The sequence below is a fragment of the Pan troglodytes genome, chromosome 16 (assembly GCF_028858775.2).
Source record: "Pan troglodytes isolate AG18354 chromosome 16, NHGRI_mPanTro3-v2.0_pri, whole genome shotgun sequence".
NCBI classification, from domain to species: Eukaryota; Metazoa; Chordata; class Mammalia; order Primates; family Hominidae; genus Pan; species Pan troglodytes.
In genome coordinates, this window is record NC_072414.2 from 39,728,156 (window position 1) to 39,750,339 (window position 22,184).

The following is a 22,184-nucleotide window of genomic DNA, read 5'->3' on the forward strand; positions in this document are numbered from 1 at the left end:
AAGACTCTCTGTTTCTCTGGAATATTTCCAGCTCTGACAGCTAATTTCAATCTTCAGCTGGACTGACAGGAAAGAGCAGAGGAAGCAGGATTTCAGGATAAAGCAAGTGCTGAGGGGATCCAGGGAAGGGTTCATTTACCCAGCCACCATCCCACAACTTAGTGCTTAAAACTACCACGATCATTTGTTTAGCCCTTGAATCTACAATGTGGGCAGAGCTCAGCAAAGACTCATCACTACTCTATGTAGTATCAACTGGGGTGGCTCTAGTAGGTGAGGGGGGCTCCAGGTCTAAGGTGCTCATTCTCATGGAAGGCCAGTGGGTGCTGCCTGTCAGCTCAGGGCTCAGCTAGGGCTGACAGCCATAGCCTTAGTTCCTCTCCCTATGGGCCACTTCATGAGGATGTCTTCACAAGCAGCTTAGGCTGTTTCATACTTCAGTAGCTGGGTTCCAACAAGTGTCCAAGAAATAGGAAGTGGAAGCTGCCTATGTATTAAGTCCTGGGCCCCAAACTGGCACAGCATCACATCACCACATTCTATTATTCAAACACTCATAGCCCAGATTCACAGGGAGGATATATACACCCACTTCTGAATGGAAACAATATAAAAAACACTGAGAGATTGTGTTTATAAACTGCCATACAGAATTTTCAGCCCTTTGGGAAGCTGAAAAACTAGATAGTTGGAGCACAGTGGACTAGTAGATATTATAGCACCAACCTCCACCTTTGCTTTCCAGAATAGTCCAGGGATGGGTTCTCTGTTAACCTAGTCTACCTTTTCCACAACAAAGAATTCGGCCAGGTGCCTCTTGGACTGACTTTTGCACTGTGGGGAATCTGCAGTATTCCACCACCCCCCGCCCACACAAGCAGTCAGGTCTCAGGGCTTTTAATCATCTGTGTAGTTGCTCTTTCCTGTTAAGATAGGTTTTAGTGGTGGGTCTGAGCATGTGATACATCTCAAGAAGAATGATGACATTAGGCATATTTGGTCCATGTACACTGGCAAGATGCTTAACTTCTAATGTGTTGACAGCCATATGTATGAGAATCCCGCCTGATTGCTGAGTGGTTGATTTAGGTGTCTCTACTACTAGGAAAAGGGAAATTATTTGAACTGCAGTTTCTTGGTCCAGTCTTCCAAAGAATATTCCAAGAGAGAATTTGGAACATAGAAGAAGATATTGAAATCATCAGAGTGGTCTTCAGAAAAGGTTAGAATATGACAGGGCAGGGGACACAGCAGTGAGGAAGCATAATGATGCTAATAATAATATCAACACAATAACCATAATAATAGCTAATACTAATTGTACTTACTTGCATAAGTTTAAGTTTTCCGTATATTAAGTCTACGACCCTGGAAACAACCATTTTAGATAGGTCCAATTATTTTCTACTTTTAATAGATGTGAAGTAGCTTTTCCAAGATCACACAGCTAGTGGGTGGTGAAGCCAAAATATTCATAAAGTAGAGCCTGCTTTCCCATTGGTTTATATGAGGGTACTTATCCTCCGGTGTGGTGAGAGGATGGCCATCATCCAGGAACTCCTGAGGGTTTCATGCATTGCGACTCATTTTTCAACCATTTTGTCAGGTTGGGTTATAGTATTTTTGTTGATAGTTGAAAATAGAAAGTAAAAAACATGGCCGGGCGTGGTGGCTCATGCCTGTAATCCCAGCACTTTGGGAGGCTGAGGTGGGCAGATCAGCGGGTCAAGAGATCGAGACCATCCTGACCAACATGGTGAAACTCCATCTCTACTAAAAATACAAAAAATTAACTGGGCATGGTGGCGCGCGCCTGTAGTCCCAGCTACTCAGGAGGCTGAGGCGGGAGGATCACTTGAACCCAGGAGGTGGAGGCTGCAGTGAGCCAAGATTGCGCCACTGCACTCCAGCCTGGTGACACAGCAAGACTCCGTCTCAAAAAACAAAACAAACAAACAAAAAAACATAGACAAGCCTTCCAGAGATAGAGACGTGCCTTCTGATGTACTTTTCTCTCATATCCGCTCTGCCTGGTCAGCAAGATACTTAAAAGAAGGGTTTCAAAGGGAGCCTCTCTTTAACTTTGAAGGGCCCAGGAGCCAAAGGAGCGAGCCGTGAGCCTTCAGTTTATTTCCAAGCAAGAGCACCTGAGCAGGGAGGTACCCAATATACTCTTTTCCCTGACCTTGGGGTAGGTCCCTGCTGCACCACTGCCCTGTCGTGCCTGGAAACAAAGGCTTGATGTTAGGTCTAGGATGACAGGGAAGAGGCCTCTGACCACTGGTGACCCTTAACTTCAAAGATAGGTAGGAGGAAGAGGTGGAAACCAATACTTAAGATTTAGGGAGGCAGGATCCTTGCTAGCTCCCTGCATGAATCTTCTCAATTACTTGATTTTTTCATAGAAATTTTTACTTATTTATTTTTCTGACACAGTTACCTGCTAGACTATTAGACTAGAAAGGGGAAATAATGATGCTCATGTCTTAAAATAACAATCATAAAATCAAGCTAAAAAACTCTTGACAGTATTCTTATCTTAATAAATTCCTAAGTTTCTCTTTCTCCTCTCTGTTCCTTTTCTTCTGTGTTATCTTTCTCTGCTGCAGGGCTTAAGACTACAGACATTGGAGTCAAACTGACTTAAGCCCCATTATTTAGTTTTGTGACCAAAGGCAGATTACTTCTTTATTTCCTCATCTGCAAAATAGCACCAACCTCCTAGGGGGTGCTTAGCATAATGCCTGGTGCTTTGTTAGCATGCAACCCTGGCTTGTTATAATCAGCTCTAATTTTCCAGTCTGTGACATCTACGTATTAAACGTAATTCCAGGTGTGTCCCATGAAAACAAAATAAGAAGGCCAGGCACGGTTGCTCACGCCTGTAATCCCAACACTTTGGGAGGCCGAGGTGGGCAGATCACCTGAGGTCGGCAGTTCAAGACCAGCCTGACCAACATGGAGAACCCTCGTCTCTACTAAAAATACAAAATTAGCCAGGTGTGATGGCACATGCCTGTAATCCCAGCTACTTAAGGCTGAGGCAGGAGAATTGCTTGAACCCAGGAAGTGAAGGTTGCAGTGAGCCGAGATCGTGCCATTGCGCTCCAGCCTGGGCAACAAGAGCAAAACTCCGTCTAAAAAAAAAAAGAAAAAAGAAAACAAAATAAGAAGGTTAGCAAGCAAAGTCTCTTCTGTTAGTAGAGCAGACATGTGAAATATTTTCTATTTGGGCCTGGGAAGTTATTTCTACTAATAAGCCATAGATCCTGCCTTCGAGGAGCTCACAGTCTAAAGAGGAAGACAGGAGGTAGATGAGCAATTCTACCCACTGTGGCAAATCCACAGTAGAAATGAATAGAGTGTCCTGCGAGGAGAGCAGAGAGAGGGATGGAGAGGGTCTGAGACTGGCGCTGGGTCCTAAGGATGACTAGGAATTTGCCAGTCAGAGGAGCTGCAGAAGGTGTTCCAGGTTCAGAGAACAACAGGAGCCAAGGGCAGGAGGCCTCAGCTGAGCTGGCCACTCGCAGAGGAACTGCAGCCGTGGAAATAAACATGTGAATACTGATTTGAGCAAAAGTGTAAGCGATGTCAGTACACCAGGGTGATGCAAACTGCAACTAAATAAAGCAGTGATAATAATACTACTTCTTCACACTTGTATAGCACCTTTACAATTTTTAAAGTATTTTTACTCACAGTTTCTCACTTGTCCCTTTAAAAAAAACCATGGTGAAAGAGGGAGTCAGCAGAGATGCATCCTTCGCTCATCTCAGAAGAGGTGAGGTAAGGAGGGAGGTGGGAGCAGCCAGCAGTGCCTTGCTGCATGGGAGGGATCCCTCCTGTCCTTCACACTGGCCTCCATTCCCTCTTCTCCCTTGGGCAGCTTGGATGCTGCTGAAAGACAGTAAGCAGAAGGTATAACCGACCCACTTGAGATAGAGCCTAGGGCCTGGGGACTGGTGATTACAGCACCTCATAAACCAGGCCAGGCCTGTTGCGCTGGGGTTGTGTTTGTACTAATGGCTGCTTCTACTTGTTGAATGTCCACTGATCTGAAGGGTGTCTGGGACTTTCAGCGCATATGACATGAAAGAGGTGGCTCTGCCTCTCTACCCAGCTTGGAATAGATGCAGCCCCTCAGGAAGAAACCCACAGGTCCCTCCAGTTCTTTCCCCCAGTCCTGCTAGAACGCCTTTCTTACTCTGGTTGTAATCCTGCCTTGTCCCTGTATCCTTCATACAAAGGACCCCACACCCTCTGTGTTTCCTGGTTTTGCAATCCTTTCTTTTTTGTCAAAGAGCTGCAGGTCTCTATAGTGAGAGTAGGTGGGGAAAAGGAAAACCAGTCACACTTTTTCCTCCAAAGATAATTAGGCTAATTTCTCTCAATCTTTTCACCAATGTTTATCCTGTTTGCATGTCTAAAGAAAGCAACATTCTTTTTTCTCTATACCTCCCCAGGATGCCTCCTGTGATTAGAATAGAATTTGAGGCCCTAGGTCCAAGGCATTGGTCAACTTAGGAAATGGGCCAGACAATATCACTGGCACACTGCTAAGTCCTATATGTCCTTCCCAACAATTTCAAAATCAAGGGAAGTCCAGATCTCACCATGGTCACATCTGCAGCTGTAAGGGCAATTGCCTACCGGAAATACTGCTGCATAATTTAATGCTTAATTTAATAATTTAATGCATAATTTAATATGTTGGTGCGTGTATGTGTTCATTACTGGTGATCGTGGATGACCTGTCATTAGCAGTTCACCATCAGTGGGTAAAGGGCTCTGTGGAGATTTTTCAACTTTTTTTTTTCTTGAGAAGGCACAGGGTCGCACACAGAAATTCGTTCAACAAGAACTATTAAAACCCTGTGGACTAACCACTTTTTGGGGAGTTTCTTTGCGGATATAAAAGGCAGTTCCTGAACTCAAAGAAACCTACAGTGCGGGGGAGTAAGTTATGAAAAGAAGGAAACAGACTATCACGTGATATGTGCTCTGATGAAAGTGAGCCCAGATTTTCATGGCCGGAGAAGGAAAAGAAGGAAAATCCTGGTGGGAAGTGATTTCTCGTGAGGAATCAGTCATGAAGAGGAAGGGACAAGAAGAGCATTCCAGGTAGTGATGGGGACAGCACATCCAAAGGCAGAAAGGTGGAGAAAGCTGAGTTTGCACTGGAATGAGGGGGTGCTTTACCATGCCTGAAATATAGGGGGTTCAGAGAAGTGGCATCCAAATGCTGTCCTCTGGTCCCTCTTGGCCCCATAGCTGTAAGACCAATGCTGAATGTCACTGTGGAACCTAGTTTTGATTTTTGTCAATGCAAATCCATTTTGAGCCTCTCTGAGATTAGCCTTGGAGGTCATAGAGCAATGGACCTGGAGACAGGTGACCCAGAAGCCTCTTATCAGCAGTATGACCTCCAGCAGTTCTTTAACTCCTTGTCTGAAAAGCATCTATTTACTAATTCAGCAAATATTTACCAAGTAGATAGTGAGTTCCAGATGCTATGGTGGGTAATAAAGATAAAGTAGAGAACAGACAGACATGACTTCTGTTCTCCTGAAGCTGACACGAAGTTCAGTGGAGAAAATAACTTCTGCCCTAAGCCTCTAAGGGCAGCTTTAAGGACTAGAGTAGATAGACATATTTGCTTTGAAGAGCATAAAACACTATAAGTGAAAAGCTCTTTCCCCAAACCCTGGTCTAGGCTGAATATCGATGAGAGCTAGGCACCCCAATCCCCACCCACACACAGAAGTTTATTAAATATCAGCTGCAAAGTACATTGGGAATGCAGAGAGAGGCTAAGAAACCTAGACAGAGGTCCTGAGTGTATGTGAACTGAGCTTCCCACAGCACATCCTACAATTTGAAAAAGGTATTGGACATGATCTGCTAGCCTGTGGGACCACCTCACCCCTGGGTCCAAGAAAGCTCGAAGAGACACTTAAAGGCCGTATTTCCCAAGGACACTTGGTTGTGGGGGGGAAAATGCACCCTCTGCCATTTCATCTGGGACGCCATCAGAATGCCAAGTCCACATTCGTAAGTGCCAGTGGAGGCTCGGTCCCTGTTCAAGGCATCAGTCAGTTTGTAGTACAAAGCCCATTTGTGGTTCAGCGTCACAGATCAGAGGCAGCGATCGCAGTGCTCTCCTGTCTCAGGGTACAGAGGGAGCACATGCACTTTGTATCCTAGGCAACGGCAATGCTACAACAAAAAACTTAGAAGTGTGAATTGGGAAGAATTTTACTTTGAGTGAAGAACCTTTTTCAATGCAGGCACCAAACTCAAAATCATAAAATGTCACAACTTGGAAGGGGCATTGGAGATCACCTGCGTTCTCATTGTATAGATTGGGAAACCAAGGCTGGAAGAGGCAAGTTGGCTTTCTCATGGTCTGTCAGATCCTTAGAGGCTGAGTTAAGAGTAGAATCCAGATTTTTTACCTCCCTATTATCTCCAGGTGTGTTTAATGTTTGGGATAAGATTAACATCCCCCAAGGTGATTCATAAGGAAAGTGAGAACAAATGTAGATAAGGGTTTGAAGCGTAATTATCTCTGGCATCAGAACCACACACCCTTCCTCACAGTTGTACCTTTAGCCTTGAACAGGCTTCCTGGTACTCACCTGGTCTAATAGTGATTTTTATGGTGCTTACCATGTGCCAGGATCTCTGGTTCAAGAACTCCTTCCATCCTCAGCAACTCTATGAGGTAGCTGCTAGTGTGATCCTATCCCCAACATACAGGGTAATGGAGGGACCAAGTGGTGAACTAGCTCACCCAAGGTCAGATCACTGGTTGCGCAGCAAAGCTGGGGCAGCTGCCTGGGCAGCCTGGCTCCAGAGCCATGTTCTCTACCCCGTACTCCACTGCTGAACGCTTGTCAGCCTCCATCCCTGACGGCAGCAAGGGCTGAGTTTGCTTAATACCCTCTTGGTCTTGCATCAATTTAGTGAAAATTAGGAACTGAAATTTTAAGAACTTGCATGGATTGACCTAAACTCCCGTTTTGCCTCTGTGGACCCAGAGGTTTCAGAAGTTCACAGTCCATCAGATACAGAGCCTAGACAAAAGGCTGCAGGTAATGCACAGGTGCACTGACTCAGGCTTAGCCTGGGCCCTCCCTGAGCTTTGCAGGACTTAAAATTCACCTGGGCTGTTTATTATTCTCATTCTTACTTACAGCTCTATTTTTAGTCCAGATCTATCAAATGGAACCTAACTTACCATGGGCCACATTTCCATCAGTAGGAAAAAATACATTTAAAAAATAATTATTTTGAAATAATTATGAACTCACAGGAAGTTGTAATAATAGTACAGAGAGTTCCATGTCCCCTTCACCCGGGAAGTACATTTTAAAAAACAAGTTAGGATTGACTTACAGAATCCTGATAAGGTTAATGCTCTAAATCCTTCTGAGCAATCAGTAATCTTTCTCTACATTTGTTAGAGACAGGCAACTGTTACTGTATTTTCAAATACAGAAGGCAAATATTAATACAAAGGCCTTATTTTTGGTGACCGAAAACCAAAGGACTTGGGACTAAAAATTCTTGGCTTTTAAAATTTCACTTCTCTTCCTCTGGGTCATTAGAGTTTTAACCCTTCTGTAAACTCATCACCAACTGTTTTAAAGCATGACATCACCTGAGAACCTCTGATGAGGCACTTTGCAGAATATCAAACCTGAAGATGTGAGCCTTTTAAAATAGAGTGAAATCCCATTGTTGTTGGCAGTGATGCTAACATAGATCATTGAACTCTGTTGTGACATCTGGGTTCTGCACTGGCTTCACTACTCCTGGATCGTAAGTCCCTTAATTTATCTGCTTGACCTTTGTCAGACAGGAATAGGAGCAGCAGCCCATCCTCAGTCCTTCTTTGCCAGGGTATTGTTCATTTCTTTGAAAGCCTGAAAAGGCTCCATGGAGTACATTGAAAGCTATGGCTACACGGTGGTTGCATCAGACAAGTCAGTAGCATCAGAACAAACATACTCTACTTCTGTCATCCGAGCCCAAAGGGCAGAACCAGGCATAGACCCAGGCCCTAATATCCTGAACAGAATGTCACATGCAGGCCATATGGCAGCCTCAGCAGGTCATCTGGTAGAATAAGCCAGTGTTCCACAGACAGGCTGAGTCCTTTGGCATCTGGGTCATCCCTTGGAACCTTGAGCCCTTCCTTTGTCTAGAATGGCTCCTTTTCCTGGAGGCTGAAGGGGAGGAGCCCAGTCTGGCTGGGATATGCCTGTGGAGGAGATAACCAAAAAAGAAGGCTTTCAATTTCTCTCGTCATTAGTTAGCCTTGAAAACCCTTCGGTTCCCCTGAAAAAAGGAGACACCATTGTTCATTTCTGCCACAACAGTCTCCTGCTGTGTATATATATATATATATATATATTTCGATTGTAGAAGTTTCCTTGTGCATTATACTTTCACAAAGCAAGTTATTATATTGATGTCTTAAGAGGCTGATATATTTTGTCATCTTCCCGGATAGCAGATTTTCTGCTTACATATCAGGTTCATATTCTCATTAGTTTCTTGTATTATTTTCACTGTTAATGAGGATTGTTTCTAGGACAATTTTGCTTTAAAATGAATGTTATTCAATTTGAGTTAGGGCAGAAAGGCAAAAACTTGTAGGCAAATTGTTGCTAGGATTATGGTCCCCAGAGCAGCGGTTCTGATCACAGGTCAGATGCTGGGATTCTTGTCCAGGTTTGCTTAGAATTGGCAAAGACAGGTTAGATCCTGTTTTCTGTCCCTTCCTGCCCAACTCTTTTTAATTTCAGTTCCTTTCTGAATTATTAATATGTAACCAAAGTATTACTGATTCAGATATTGGTGTGCTTTGCTTTAAGAAAATCCAGACTTAAAGTGAAAACCTTGCATAAGAGGTTTTTAATTTTCAGAAAACTTAAGTCGACAGCTTTATCATGTACATAAAATATAACTCAAATAAAATTGACTCAACTTTGAGGAAAACACTGATTTTAAGAGCAAGGCATTAATAAGGATCACCCAGACTTCCATAGCCCCAGCCTCCCCTTTCTTCTCTCCCATAGTATCTACTACCACCTGCGCTTTTTTCTCTTCTGTCAGAATCCAGCATGTTCTGATATGCTGGGTAAGATCAGATCTTACAAATGTCTTCATACTGGTTTCTGGCTTATGGTATGTTCTATCATTACTTAATTTATAACTGGAAAAAAGGCCATTGGCCAAAGAAAAGAATTTCCCATTGCAGAATTTTAGGCATAACCCAGCCATTAGGCAAGCTGATTTTCATTTTATATTTGTTAGGTAGTGAAGAGTCACATAGGATTCTTCTCTGCCAGTCCCATAAATCCACTCTCTAATCTCAGGAATAGCCCTGCTTTCCTTCCCTTTGTTCTGGGAAAGCTGCAAAGTAAGCAGGAATTTCAGTGGTGGAGATGGGGAGGTTGACAGAAATCATTTAGTTATTTGGCCTGTGTTGCCCATTTCTGGTGGGCAGTTTGTTAATGATGGGTAGGTGTGAAAAGAGGCATCTGTTGCCCTTTATAGAGAACCTCTTGGTTTTGCAGCACCTGAAGCTCATGAACTGGAGGCTAATGAGGATGTTGTGCCAGCGCTGCAGGAGAATGATGGTAGACTCAAGATTCGCTGTTGGGTTGATGGTGGAGAGCTGTTCATTTTGATGTGGCCTGTGTGCCACAGCGAAGTCCTGTCAGTGTTCTACCTTCTTTCTTTATTTCTTCCTCCATTCATCAAGTATTTACTGAGGACCTGCCAGGTGCCAGGCCCTGTGCCTGATCCTGGCAGTAAAGAGGAAAATGATCCTTTGAGTAGCACAGCCCAATAGAGAAAATGTGAAAATCAGTAACATTGCTGTGGAGTGATAAGTTCTGCAATAGAAGTATTTATACAATATCATAGTATGACTAGCTGTCCTGAGCAGAGCAGTGTGGCTGAAGAGGGAAGAATGAGAAAGGGGAGAGGGCCAGGTAAGTTTTGAGCTGGTGAATAGACAGTTTTCAGGAAGGACGTTTTAGAAAGAATAGCATGGGCAGAAGACACTGCTTTGGGATCCAGGTGGGGAAGTATCATTAGGTGAGATGGAGAAGCTAGCAAGAATAGAATTGTGAAGGATCTTGTAAATCTTGGAAATGAATTTAGACTTTACACATAGGCCTTCGGGAACCATTAAAGTGCTTTTGGACAGGGATGTAACGTGATAGCATTTGTGTTTTAGAAAGATCATTCTGGTGGCATTGTGGAGAATGCACTAGAAGTCTAGGAGAACAGAAACCAATGAAGAGTCAATTCTAGACAAATGAAAAGATAGAAGCAATGGGATGTACTGACAGGTTCAAAGGAGAGGATGATGGAGACGGGGCCGTCTAGGAAGACTCCCAGGCTTAAAACACAAGTGCCTGAGAAGAACATGAAAAATAGCAATAACAATAATAATAGTTGTAAATCTTTTTTTTTTCTTTTTTTTTTTTTTGGAGATAGAGTTTCATTCTTGTCACCCAGGCTGGAGTGCAGTGGTGTGATCTCAGCTCACTGCAACCTCCGCCTCCTAGGTTCAAGCAATTCTCCTGCCTCAGCCTTCCGAGTAGCTGGGATTACAGGCACACAGCACCATGCCCAGATAATTTTTGTATTTTTACTAGAGAAATGGTTTCACCTGTTGGCCGGGCTCGTCTTGAACTCCTGACCTCAAGTGATCTGACCACCTTGGCCTCCCAGATAGCTGGGATTACAGACGTGAGCCACTGCGCCCGGCCTAATTACTGGACTCCTGTCAGGCGCAAGGGGTTTGGCTACATGCTTTATATAGGTTATCTCATTCAGTAATCGTAATAATATTAGTAATATGATTATCCTCACTGCAGGCAGGAAAACAAGAAAATTTGAAAGTTAAGTAACATGCCCAAAGTCACATGGCTTGTAAATGGTAGTGCTTACATTGGAAGCCAGGTACTCCGAGCTCTAAACCTATGCTCTGCAGGAAATTCAGCAGGAGAAGTCAAGGCAAAGTATCTTAAGTTCAATTTTAGACTACTGAATTTAAAATGCCTATATTTTACGAAGGTCAAAATATCTAGCAGGGAGTTGGACAGCTGGATTGGAACTGGTGTGTGGTGGACGTGTGATCTGGGATTAGTGAATTGGTGGTAGTGAAGAAGGTAAGTGTCATGTGAGCACATCCCTAGAGACCCGGAATGGAACTGGGAAGAACCACATCCAACGGGCAAGCATGTTAAGACAAATTTGGGAAGACAATGAAAAGGAGCAGCTAGGGAGGTGGGGAGAACTAGGGGAGTCACAGGTGCAGTTTGAAGATCTGATGGAATGACCACTGAGATTAAATGCCTCAAGGAGATGAAGGAAGATTTAAAATGAGGATTGCCTTGGATTTGGCAATTAGGTGGTTGATGCATAGTCATTAAAGTTAGGCTAGAGTGGGCTACAAATGTAATGAAAAGTGAGAAAATGGAGAATATGGACTCAGGCTTCTTTTCAAAGAAGCCTGGCTGAGAAAGGAAGTGGGAGAGAGAGAAAGCAGAGGCAGCCTCAAGGTCAGGGGAATGGCTGTTTGTTTATAATGGTAGTGACTTGAAATGCTTGGATGTTGAGGAGAAAGAGCCTGGAGCAGTGGGAATTACACCAGGATGTTTATCCCACTAGATAGGGAAGTAGGAATCCCTCTAGCCATCAGGAGGAGAACATGGATTCTTAGAGAGAAAACAGGTTTCTACAGTTTTAATTTAGCAGCCCCCTTGTATTGCATAAAATCAGTCCAGACTGGTGAAGTGACTTGTCTCTGGCCACCTAGCTAGCCAGTCTGTGACCCCAGATCTCCTGGTTCCTGGCCTCTTTCCTCTCTTGCTGCCAGTGTCGGTGGGAGAAGAATCATCCCTGATTTGTTCCTCATGGTGTGAGTCTCCACTGCTCCTGTCAGGCCCTTCCTTGCTCCTTCAGAATGCACATTTCACAGATTCTGATGTGTCAGCAGGGCTTCAGCTGTGTGGAAGGTGAGTCACAGAGCTGCTTCATTTCCTCCACATGCCATGGGGCAGAGTTTTAGACGGTTAATTATAAAGTGTCAGTAACATAACAGTGCTAGAAGCCTCTTCCTCTAACCTGGGAACCCACATTCCTAGAATGAGGAAGGGTCTCAGAGTTGGGGCCTTTCAGCAATCTCCTCATGGCCCACAGCGAGAGAGGATGTATTTATTTGTTCAGATGTGACACCTGCACACAGAAGCTGCATGCATGAGGTGGAGGGTGGGGTAGCAGTAGCGATTCCTTAAATGAAAAAGCCTCTGCTCCTTGAAAACACCACATCAGCCAAGAGTTATTTGGTGAGCCTGGAGGCAAGGAGCACCCATGCTTTTCAGAAGGGCCCAGAGTAGCCTGCCTCAGCTCTACTTCGGGGTCTCCTGGAATCTGTATATATAGTGATGATTAATAATCTAGTCTTCTTACCACACATGGAAGGTGAAAGAAGGCCTGCAATTCAGTGGAGATGACCTTCTTATATTCCAAAGCTTGTGGTGTCAGCCAAGCTGTCATACCATTCTGATTAAATACTGACGGTGATCATTAAGATCTAAAGCCCTGCCCAGAACACACTGCTTAGAATCTAGGCACATGAATGCTATATAAACCTAAACCTCCCTTTTATAATTGATCTTCAATTACAACCCTCCTTGTCTTGATAGGCTCCAAGGTATAGCAATCAAGTTGCTTCTCTTTGCTCTCTCTCAACTTACCTAAACCCACTGCTCCTTTTTTGTTTAGTCTCTTGGGGCTCTCATGACCCATAGTTGGTAAATGGATAATTCCTGTGACACCAGGTGCCATCATTCTCATTGACTACAGTAATAGCAGTGCCCCTGAAATGTCATAGACTACAGAGTGAATGGTGCTCTTTGTGCCACAGGTCTAGTTCCACCCCCTCTTCTTCCTTTAGTTACAGCATTCTCAGCAGAAAAAGTCCATGCTCTTGGGAAGTGGAAGGCCCAGGGGCCCATCCCCCCTGGGTCTGCTGCCCTCTCTTGTTTGTTTAGTGGTACTAAATCAATCTAAATTAAACTGGAGTCCAAAATGCTAACCTTGCGCTAAGAGATTCAGCGGGGATGTGGTGATTCAAGACACATGGTTCATTCTTCTGCTTATTCCTTTATTCACAGTTGATTTACAGCTGTCTTAGGAATTGGCAACTGTGAGATATACTTGACCCAAGGGACTGAAAAAAAATCTTCCCTATTTTCTAAAAAATTAGGGGGACTTAACTAGCCCAAGGATGGGAGGCAGAAAGGGCCATCATAGAGGGAAAGGAGGAGCGAGGCTTGGTAGGTGGCATGACATGACATATTCCAGGGCTGAAAACAGAGGCAGAGTGGTAGAAGCACAAGAGGGATAGAGGCCCAAGGTGAGACAGGACTCCTTGTGAGAGGGGGCAGGACTCAGAACCTGAAAAACCTTGAAGGCCACATTTAAAAGATTTGGGCTCCATCCCAGGAGTAATAGAAGGTTACTGGAGGATTATGAGATGCCATGATTAGGTTTATATTCTGAAAAGATCATTCTTGTTGTGTCTAGAAAACTAATGGGAAACAAACAGGCAGACAGAGAGGTGGGTAAACCGTCAGAAGAATGTGGTATGAGGAAAAGCAAGGAAAGGCAGTGTTTGGAGAAGCTGTGAACTGTCAACTGCTTCTAAAGCTATTGAGCAGTCAAATGAAATAGGACTGGAAAATGTCCATTGCCTTTAGGTACTTGTAGGTCGTCAGTCTCTACTGACAGAGGAACTAGAACACAGAAAGTAGAAGAATGAGCAGGAGGTGAGGAAATTATAGCAGTAGAGCAAAGTTTGTTTCAATGCCAGTGAAGAGCAGTGAAGACCCAGATGATAGCTTGAGTGGGATCAGGGCTACAGGAGGTATTTTCCTTTTGTGTGTGTGATGAGGGAGACATGGACAAATTTCAGCGCTGATGGACAGTACTTAAATGGTTAAGAGTTACAGAAAATACCAGAAAGAGAGAAATATAATCAACGTCTTTTTATTCCAGAAAAGAGTGAAGGGATTGGATTTAAAGCAATCCAATTGCTTTAAATTGGGGCTGGGCACAGTGGCTCGCGCCTGTAATCCCAGCATTTAGGGAGGCCAAGGTGGACAGATCACTTGAGGTCAGGAGTTTGAGACCAGCCTGGCCAACATGATGAAACCCCACCTCTACTAAAAGTATAAAAATTAGCTGGACGTGGTGGTGCACGCCTGTAATACCAGCTACTTTGGAGGCTGAGGCAGGAGAATTGCTTGAACCTGGGAGGTGGAGGTTGCAGTGAGCCAAGGTTGCACCACTGCACTCCACCCTGGGCAACAGAGCAAGACACTGTCAAAAAAAAAAAAAAAGCACATGGGAAAGAGTTGATGTATTTGGCAATGGGAAAGGAGAAAAATGAGGAAGCTTTTTTTTTTTTACAGCTTTCATATTCTATGTGAAGTAGCTATGGGGCTGGAGGGAGGAATGTAAGTAGCAGAGTGTGGAGACGTAGCAGATCAGGGCCTTGAGGAAAGTGGGAAATTTACATTTATGGATTTGGGGAGTGGTCTAATTTAATTGAGAAACATGGGATCTCCATGGAGTTTTTGATGCTGTTTGTAGTTGATGACAAAGAGTTCTGTTACATTGCTAGCGAGTTGTCCTAGAGTGTGCTTGTCTCAACCAGTGCTCAGCTGCTCTGGAGAAGGTGCAGAAGGTGAGTGGCAGAGTTCATCCAAGGTTAAGACTTTGCAAGAAAAGCTGACAAGGACACAGAGGATGGGGCAGTCAGGAGCACAGGCAGAATAATGGACATGATTGACCATTGACAACCTAAGATGGATAAAGAGGTATGTCAAGATCAGAGAAGACTGACTAGCAGAAAAGAACAGTTAGTGGGCTGAAGGTCCTGATGAGAAAGTAGAGCCGTATGAGCAAGCTGGAAGAACAAGCGATTAGCATCAGAGCACACAATGCATTGCTTTATGATTTTGAGGCTGAAGTCTCCATATGGAACCATGGGCTGAGGCTAGTAAAGTCTTCGTAAAGCTAGAGGAAATGACTGGGAAACTATCAGGTAAAAGAGAGGAGGAAGGGCAGGACTTCGACGAAAGACTTTTTGTAAGATCACGGAGGCCCAAGGTCTGGAAGAGTCATCGGGAAACTAAAAGGAACCAGCTCCACATTCAGATCCTGAGGCAGGTGGAGTAGGAGAGTCTAAGCAGATACTCTTTGTATAGTGGCATCTTGGGATGAGAGCTAGAGGACAGCTTTCAAATCAACATGGTATCTCTCTGGGTTCTTTGGGCTAGCGATAAAGTAGGTCTACCCCATTTCTACATTCTAATTTCCTTTGAACTATCTAGTTTACAGGGAGACAAAGACTATATACCACTTTCTCTATCTGGGATTCATTAATTTCAAATTTGGCTACTATGCTATAAGCATAACAAGAACTTGTGGCCAGATATGATGGCTCATGCCTGTAATCCCAATACGTTGGGAGGCCCAGGTGAGAGAATCACTTGAAGCCAGAAATTTGAGACCAGCCTAGGCGACATAGTGAGACCTCATCTCTACTAAAAATACAAAATAAATTTTCTTTTAAAGTTTAAAAATTTGCATTAACCTTCCCTATAAATTCCCCTGCCTAAAGAACTCTCCTTCAATATTTCTTTTAGTTTGCATCTGGAACAACAAATCTGAGTTTTTATTTGTCTAAAACATCCTTATTTTGCCTTCATTTTTGAAGAATATTTTTACAGGTTGTAGAATTCTAGGCTGGAAATTTATTTTCTTTCAGCAACTTAAAAATGTCATTCTATGGTCTGCTGGCTTCCATTGTTTCTACTGATAAGTCAGCTGTCCATATTTTTATTGCTTTTTGGAAGGTAATATATCTTAGTGTGTAATATTTTTTAAAATTTTCCTTGTTTCAGCATTTTTACTATGATGTGTCTAACTTTATTTCCTTGTATTTAGAACTTCTTAGAATTTCTTGAATGTGTGGCTTATAATCATATCAGTTTTGAAAATGTGTGCAGCCATTATCTTGTCAAATATTGCTTTAGTCCATTTCTCTCTCTGCAGTCTCAGGGACTCCAGTATGTTAATTCTTTCACAAAAATTCTGTGTCTCTTACTCTCTTGTCTGTTTCTTTCAAACTTTTTACTCTCCATATTTCTGTCTGATAATTTCTATTTGTTTGTCTTCTTACTCACTAATCTTCTCTTTACCTCTGACAAATATGTTGCTTACTCATCTATTAAGAAGATGAGTTATTTATTGTGCTTTTTTGTTGTTGATTTTTTTTTTTTTTTTTGAGATGGAGTCTCGCTTTGTCGCCTAGGCTGGAGTTCAGTGGTGCAGTCTTGGCTCACTGCAACCTCTGCCTCCCAGGTTCAAGTAATTCTCCTGCCTCAGCCTCCTGAGTAGCTGGGATTACAGGTGTGCACCACCATGCCTGGCTAATTGTTGTATTTTTAGTAGAGACAGGGTTTCACCATGTTGGTCAGGCTGGTCTCGATCTCCTGACCTCATGATCCCCCCGCCTCGGCCTCCCGAAGTATTACAGGTGTGAGCCACCATGCCCAGCCTTGTTGTTGAATTTTTATTAAATTCTTTTTTATTGATTTCCAGTTTTCTGGTGAAATTCTCCATTTTGTCATCTTTTTTTCTTGCACAAAAAAAGCACAGTTATTTTCAAAACATATGTTTGGTAACTCTAATATCTGGGTTACTTGTGAGCCTATTTCTATTGTGTTTTTTTCTCTCTCTCTTAGCTGCAGTTTTTGGAATTTCTGATAATTTCTACTTGAATGTTGGGCAATGTATGTAAATAATTGTAGTCTCTGGATGATGTTATCTTTTTCTAAAGAAGTATAATCTTATCTCTTCTGGCAAGCAGCTAGAGTGGGAGATTATATCCATTCAGTCTGGGACTTAGCTTATTGGATTGGATTGGAACTTTTGTAAAACATGGTTTACCTCACATTTTTCTCCTCTTCTAGAGTGTAGCTTGTCAGAGGCCCAAATGATAGCCTTTGGTTATTTACTGGAACTCTTCCTTCTTGGTGGGACCTAAACTTGTGACTGCCAGAAATTTGACTTTTCTTTATAGCTATACTCTCATTTTTATAGAGCCTTAAGCTGTATGAAATTAGCAAATATAAAATTATAAAAATATAACAATATATAATATAAATATAACAATATATTATGTATAATAATATAAGTATAAATATTATATAAAATCATCAAGTCTCCATAAGGTAAAATCAAATGCTGAGTATGGGGCTAAGCTCCATGTACCTCCCTTCTCCCAAGTATCCTGTCACTCACGCCCTGGTTGTTCTGGCAGCTCTGAACTCCCATTAAGAGCTTTCCTCATCATATTTAGTATTTAACATTAGGAATGTATGGGAGAAGTTCATATAAAATACCAAAAACTGAATAAACATAGCTAGTCAGGCATCCTGGCTCTCTGACTGTGTCACAAACAGGAATGACTTCATGTAGGAATGTTCTTTACCCTAAGCTTGCATGTGAGGAAGATGGTTTCCTCTTTTTTGGAGGCCTGTACATCTGTGAAGGTGTGCCTTATCCTCTAACAATGCCCCTGTCATTGTTTGGACGGTATACATAAACAGTTTAGCAAATAGTTGTACAAGATGAAGGAATGAACATTGCTTTTTTTTCCCACCTTTTTGCCAGTCAAGACATAACCAGAATAGACATGATGATATTCGTTAAAATTTACTAAAGATTTACTGTGGAGCAGGCTCTGTGTTAGATGCCTCATACTGATTATCTCATTTAATCCTAAACAGAGCCTATGAAGTGATAAAGATAATTATTCCCATTTTACATTTGATGAAACTAAGGCTTAAAGAGATAAAGTCAATTTAAACAGGGCCCAAGAGCCAGGAAGTAAATGGCACAAGCAAGTTTGAACTCAGATTTTTCTAATCTCAAGATCCATGTTTTTTTCCAACATTTCATCCTGCTACTTGGCCTGCCCTTTTTCAGCATAACTAGTATCATGATTTCACTGACCCCTGGACTCCTGATATATCTTCTTATGTAAAGTCAGAGCTAAGTAGTCTGAGGGGTTTACATGCAAAGACATCCCCTTCCTGGTACATTGCTTTCAGGTATTTCCAGATTCTTCCCTCCCCCACCCAGCCTTTGCAATATGTATCACATTAAATGCCTCCATTTATAACTACTATGGCAAGTCTGAATGTAATTTTTTTTTTCAAAAATACAGCTTTATGCAGAGACAGGAAGCAGTTAGTGGTAGGGCTTTATTTTGGGAGGATTAGAGTGGTAGGGGGTGGGGCATGGGGAGAAATTGCTTTCTGCAGTGTCAGATGAATGAGTTATAGGAAATGATAGCTCAGCCAGCAGCTTGGTGCTTGCTAGTGAGTCAGCAGTGATTCCATCCTCAGCCCCAGTGCTGGGATCACAGCTGAGAGACACTCTTCCTGGTGAGGGCTCCTCCCCGCCCTGCTGTCTGGGACATGGATGTTCTGCTTACCTGATGTGAACCATTCAGTTACCTGTCATGGAGGAGAAAGAGACACAGAACGATCTTTTTGTTTTAATGCAGATGTTTCTACACTTCTTTGGGATTAATTGGTATTTCTAATTATTTTTCCTGATATCCAGCAGAAAGATTCGGTGATTTTCTATCTAGAGGATGATATTTGGGACTGGTGTCAAAGCAGGATCTAGTTCTTAAGGCAACATTTTATACTTTTATACTACTTCAACTTTAGAAGGTCTTTGTAAGTGATCAGAATAGTATGGAAAAGCAAGACAAGAAGACACTGCTTCAGAAGAAGAGGTAAACACGAAACCATCTTGTCAGCACAATGGAAACCATGTAGATGTAGTAAAAAACTAGAACCAAATCATTGTGGTTGTTGAGGTAGGATAGTAGGATTGTTGGTGATTGCTTTTTTGTTTTGTTTTGTTATGTTACTTTATTTTCCAGGTCCAATACATAGGCACAAGTTGTAAAATTTATTCTATAAGTAGTCCTTTAGTGCTCTAAAGTAACTAGTTGTGAAAAATAACTGGCCAAATAACCTTAATATTTTAGGATATCTTTTCCCCAGGCCCTTATGAGACTCTTAAAGTCAATCTGGTCATACCCAGGATTCTCCAGTAGGAAATGGGTAGAGAGGTCTAACTTTTCTCAGAATTTCCTATGTGCCAGGCATTTGATTCCTTTTCACTCTGAGAAGGTGCTATTATCCATATTTTACAGATAAAGAAACTAATGCTCAAAGAGATTGAAGGAACGTTCCCAGGCCAATTTGCTAATATGTGGTATAATTTCATCCATGCCCAAGTCATACTGACTCCAAAGTCCATACTCATTTAACTTTAGTACAAAATGATGCCAGCACAGTTTCCATTCCACCTGCTTTTTGTAAGGCAGTTTAAATATGTGAACTTACTGCTGGATTGATCATCCACGAAAAAAACTGCTGCAATATATTATTCTCTTTTTGAAAAACTGGGACTCTAAAACTCACATATACTTGACTTGTACTTTAGTTAGACACATATTTAGAGCATTGGATAGCATGCATATCTGTGTGCTTCACCTGAAGTCCATAAAAAAGGTACAGTAAACACCTGGTTTAGTGGTTGGACTCCCCTGGAATTTGCAGTGACTCTCATGATCTCTCCTAAAGTTCTTAGATATGTAAGACTGAGGATAAAGCTAAATGTTTTGTTGTTCAGAACAGTAGCTGCAAGTCACAGTTTTGGTTGGGGGGGGGTGTTATTGTTGCAAAGTAGAACACTTACAGCTTCAGAAAAATATCCATCTCATTGACCCAACAGGGCCCTAATTCATCTTTTTAATAAGCTAATAACATTTAAAGATCTTTTAAATTTTTTACTGTTACTATAATGCAATTAATGCTGTGTTTTGATAGCTTTATTGAGGTATTGATATGTAATAAACTGCACGTATTTAATGTACAATTTGATTAAATTTAACACCTATGAAACATCACTTCAATAAAAATGATGAATATATCCATTTCCCCAAAAAGTTTTTTGTAATGCTCTATATTTGAAGGACAAAACTCCAGTCATTTATGTTCTCCTTTCCATTTGGTGAAAAGAGCCTGGACAGGGACCCAGATTATGTGAGTCTGGACTCCAATCTTGCCTTAACTAGCTCCACACAATTCAGTGAGTCCTTTAATTTTTTTGGCCCTTGGATTTTCATCTGAAAAATGAGGGGGTTGGACTAGATGGTCCCTAAGGACCCCCACAGCTCTGAAGTTCAATAAAGCTAAAAGGACCGGTGTACTTAGGGTATTGGTTTGTGTCCAAATGGTTTTATGTAAAAACGTAGACTTCCCTGGTGGCCTGGTGTCAGCTGTGCCACTTCATCCCTGCCTTGCTTTGCTTGATTGGTTATCATGAAATCATTGTATTTCTTTTAATTCCCTTTCACCCTGATTCAGGGTCATTCGTGTCATTGTCTCCACGTTGGTCGTAGTAAGCATAGGGAAATACTCGACTTAAGAATTTGGGGCTAATACTTGGGTAATGCTGGGAATTTGGCAACACCATAAGCAAAGAGCTAAGGAGAGATTATGACAGGATCATCAGCCCTCTGGCTATTTTTGAGGCAGCTTGAGCATTTTATGCGGGGCAGAGACAAGCTGTATTAGATATATTTCAGGACTAGGGGAAGGGAAGAGGATTGGAATTTAATTAAAATTCTTATCCCAACTTTGCCCGTCTTCTTGCCAAGTCAGCAGCTAGCATTTCTGCTCATGGTTCTGGTGGCTCTGCTGTGATGACACACAATTGCCTCCAAAATTCTTGTGAATTTGCTGAAAACTTCAATAATGCTCAACCAGATGCTTTAATCAGGCCTGGCATGTTGCCATCTTTTGCCTGTGTTTTTGGCGATACCTGATCTACCACTGCCAGCATTCCTGGTGGGAGAGGGGCTTTGGAGGGAGCTGATGGTGAAAACTGAGCTGATTACAAACAAGAAAACCGCTTCATTGCAGCATAGAGATCTTTCCAAACTGCTTCTGTTTTCCAGGTAGCTCAGTGGCATTTCTGAGCAGGGGCCACCCTGACTTCACCTTGGCCCACCATGAGGGTCTTCCTGCTTTGTGCCTACATACTGCTGCTGATGGTTTCCCAGTTGAGGGCAGTCAGCTTTCCTGAAGATGATGAACCCCTTAATACTGTCGACTATCACTGTAAGTCGTCTCAAGAACAGTCTTCTATTCTGAGAAGGAAGCTTTTCTGTTTTTCATTCTGTAAGCACGTTCATTTTCAGAAAGAGGCAGAGATTTTTTATGTCTTAACCTTGAATTTGCATCTGAGTTTATCAGTAATCATTTCCTAGTGTTTGGAGAAAACGGGGCAGTTTTGTTGGGTGCTTTTCTACAGCAACCTGTATATAGGTTATATATTTTGAGTTAAAAGAAAAAGACCATTTGCTGACATTCACTGCCTTTTATTCATTTATATTCAAGACCTTAAGAGAGGAATTTAGTTAAAACCCTTCTACAACAAGTATACACAGCTAATCAATGCTGTTTATTGATCCCTCAGCTCCATAATCCTGAATGATGGTTTAGCCCATTTTTACTTGCAGATTCAAGGCAATATCCGGTTTTTAGAGGACGCCCTTCAGGCAATGAATCGCAGCACAGGCTGGACTTTCAGCTGATGTTGAAAATTCGAGACACACTTTATATTGCTGGCAGGTAATTTTCCTCTCATTGGTTTATTAGATTAAAATTCTTTTCTCTTGTGGTGCTTGCATTAATGTGTCTAGTTCATGAAAAACTAATATGTGATTGTGATCAAAAATTGCAAGTAGCCAGAAATATTCACTGAGAAGAGTCAGTGTTGTGTACCAGGAACAAAATACAGAGCTCAAGCTTTCAGCGGTGCTATTTTATTACTGCCGTCAAGAAATCATACACCATTCTTTTTTCCTAAAGCAGCAGGGGGAAAAAAAAAAACCTTTCTTTATGCGTTTTTAACTTAGAATTATTCAAGCAAATATTAGAAATATGTCTATGCTAATACCAAGTAGCAGTTTGACCCATGCCTGGAGAGAA

General features: G+C 42.2%; 1 protein-coding gene across 19 annotated transcripts in view; it reads left to right on the forward strand.

Annotated features, from left to right (window-relative positions):
• Positions 1-22,184, forward strand: part of SEMA6D (semaphorin 6D) — a 589,551-nt gene that overhangs the window by 553,896 nt on the left and 13,471 nt on the right. For all 19 annotated transcript variants that reach the window (XM_016928165.3, XM_009429065.4, XM_001164625.7 and 16 more), the window contains 2 exons: positions 21,149-21,311; positions 21,713-21,824. In XM_016928165.3, the coding sequence (XP_016783654.1) occupies positions 21,203-21,311; positions 21,713-21,824 (221 nt within the window). In that variant the 5' untranslated portion in view covers positions 21,149-21,202. The remainder of the gene's footprint in view (positions 1-21,148; positions 21,312-21,712; positions 21,825-22,184) is intronic.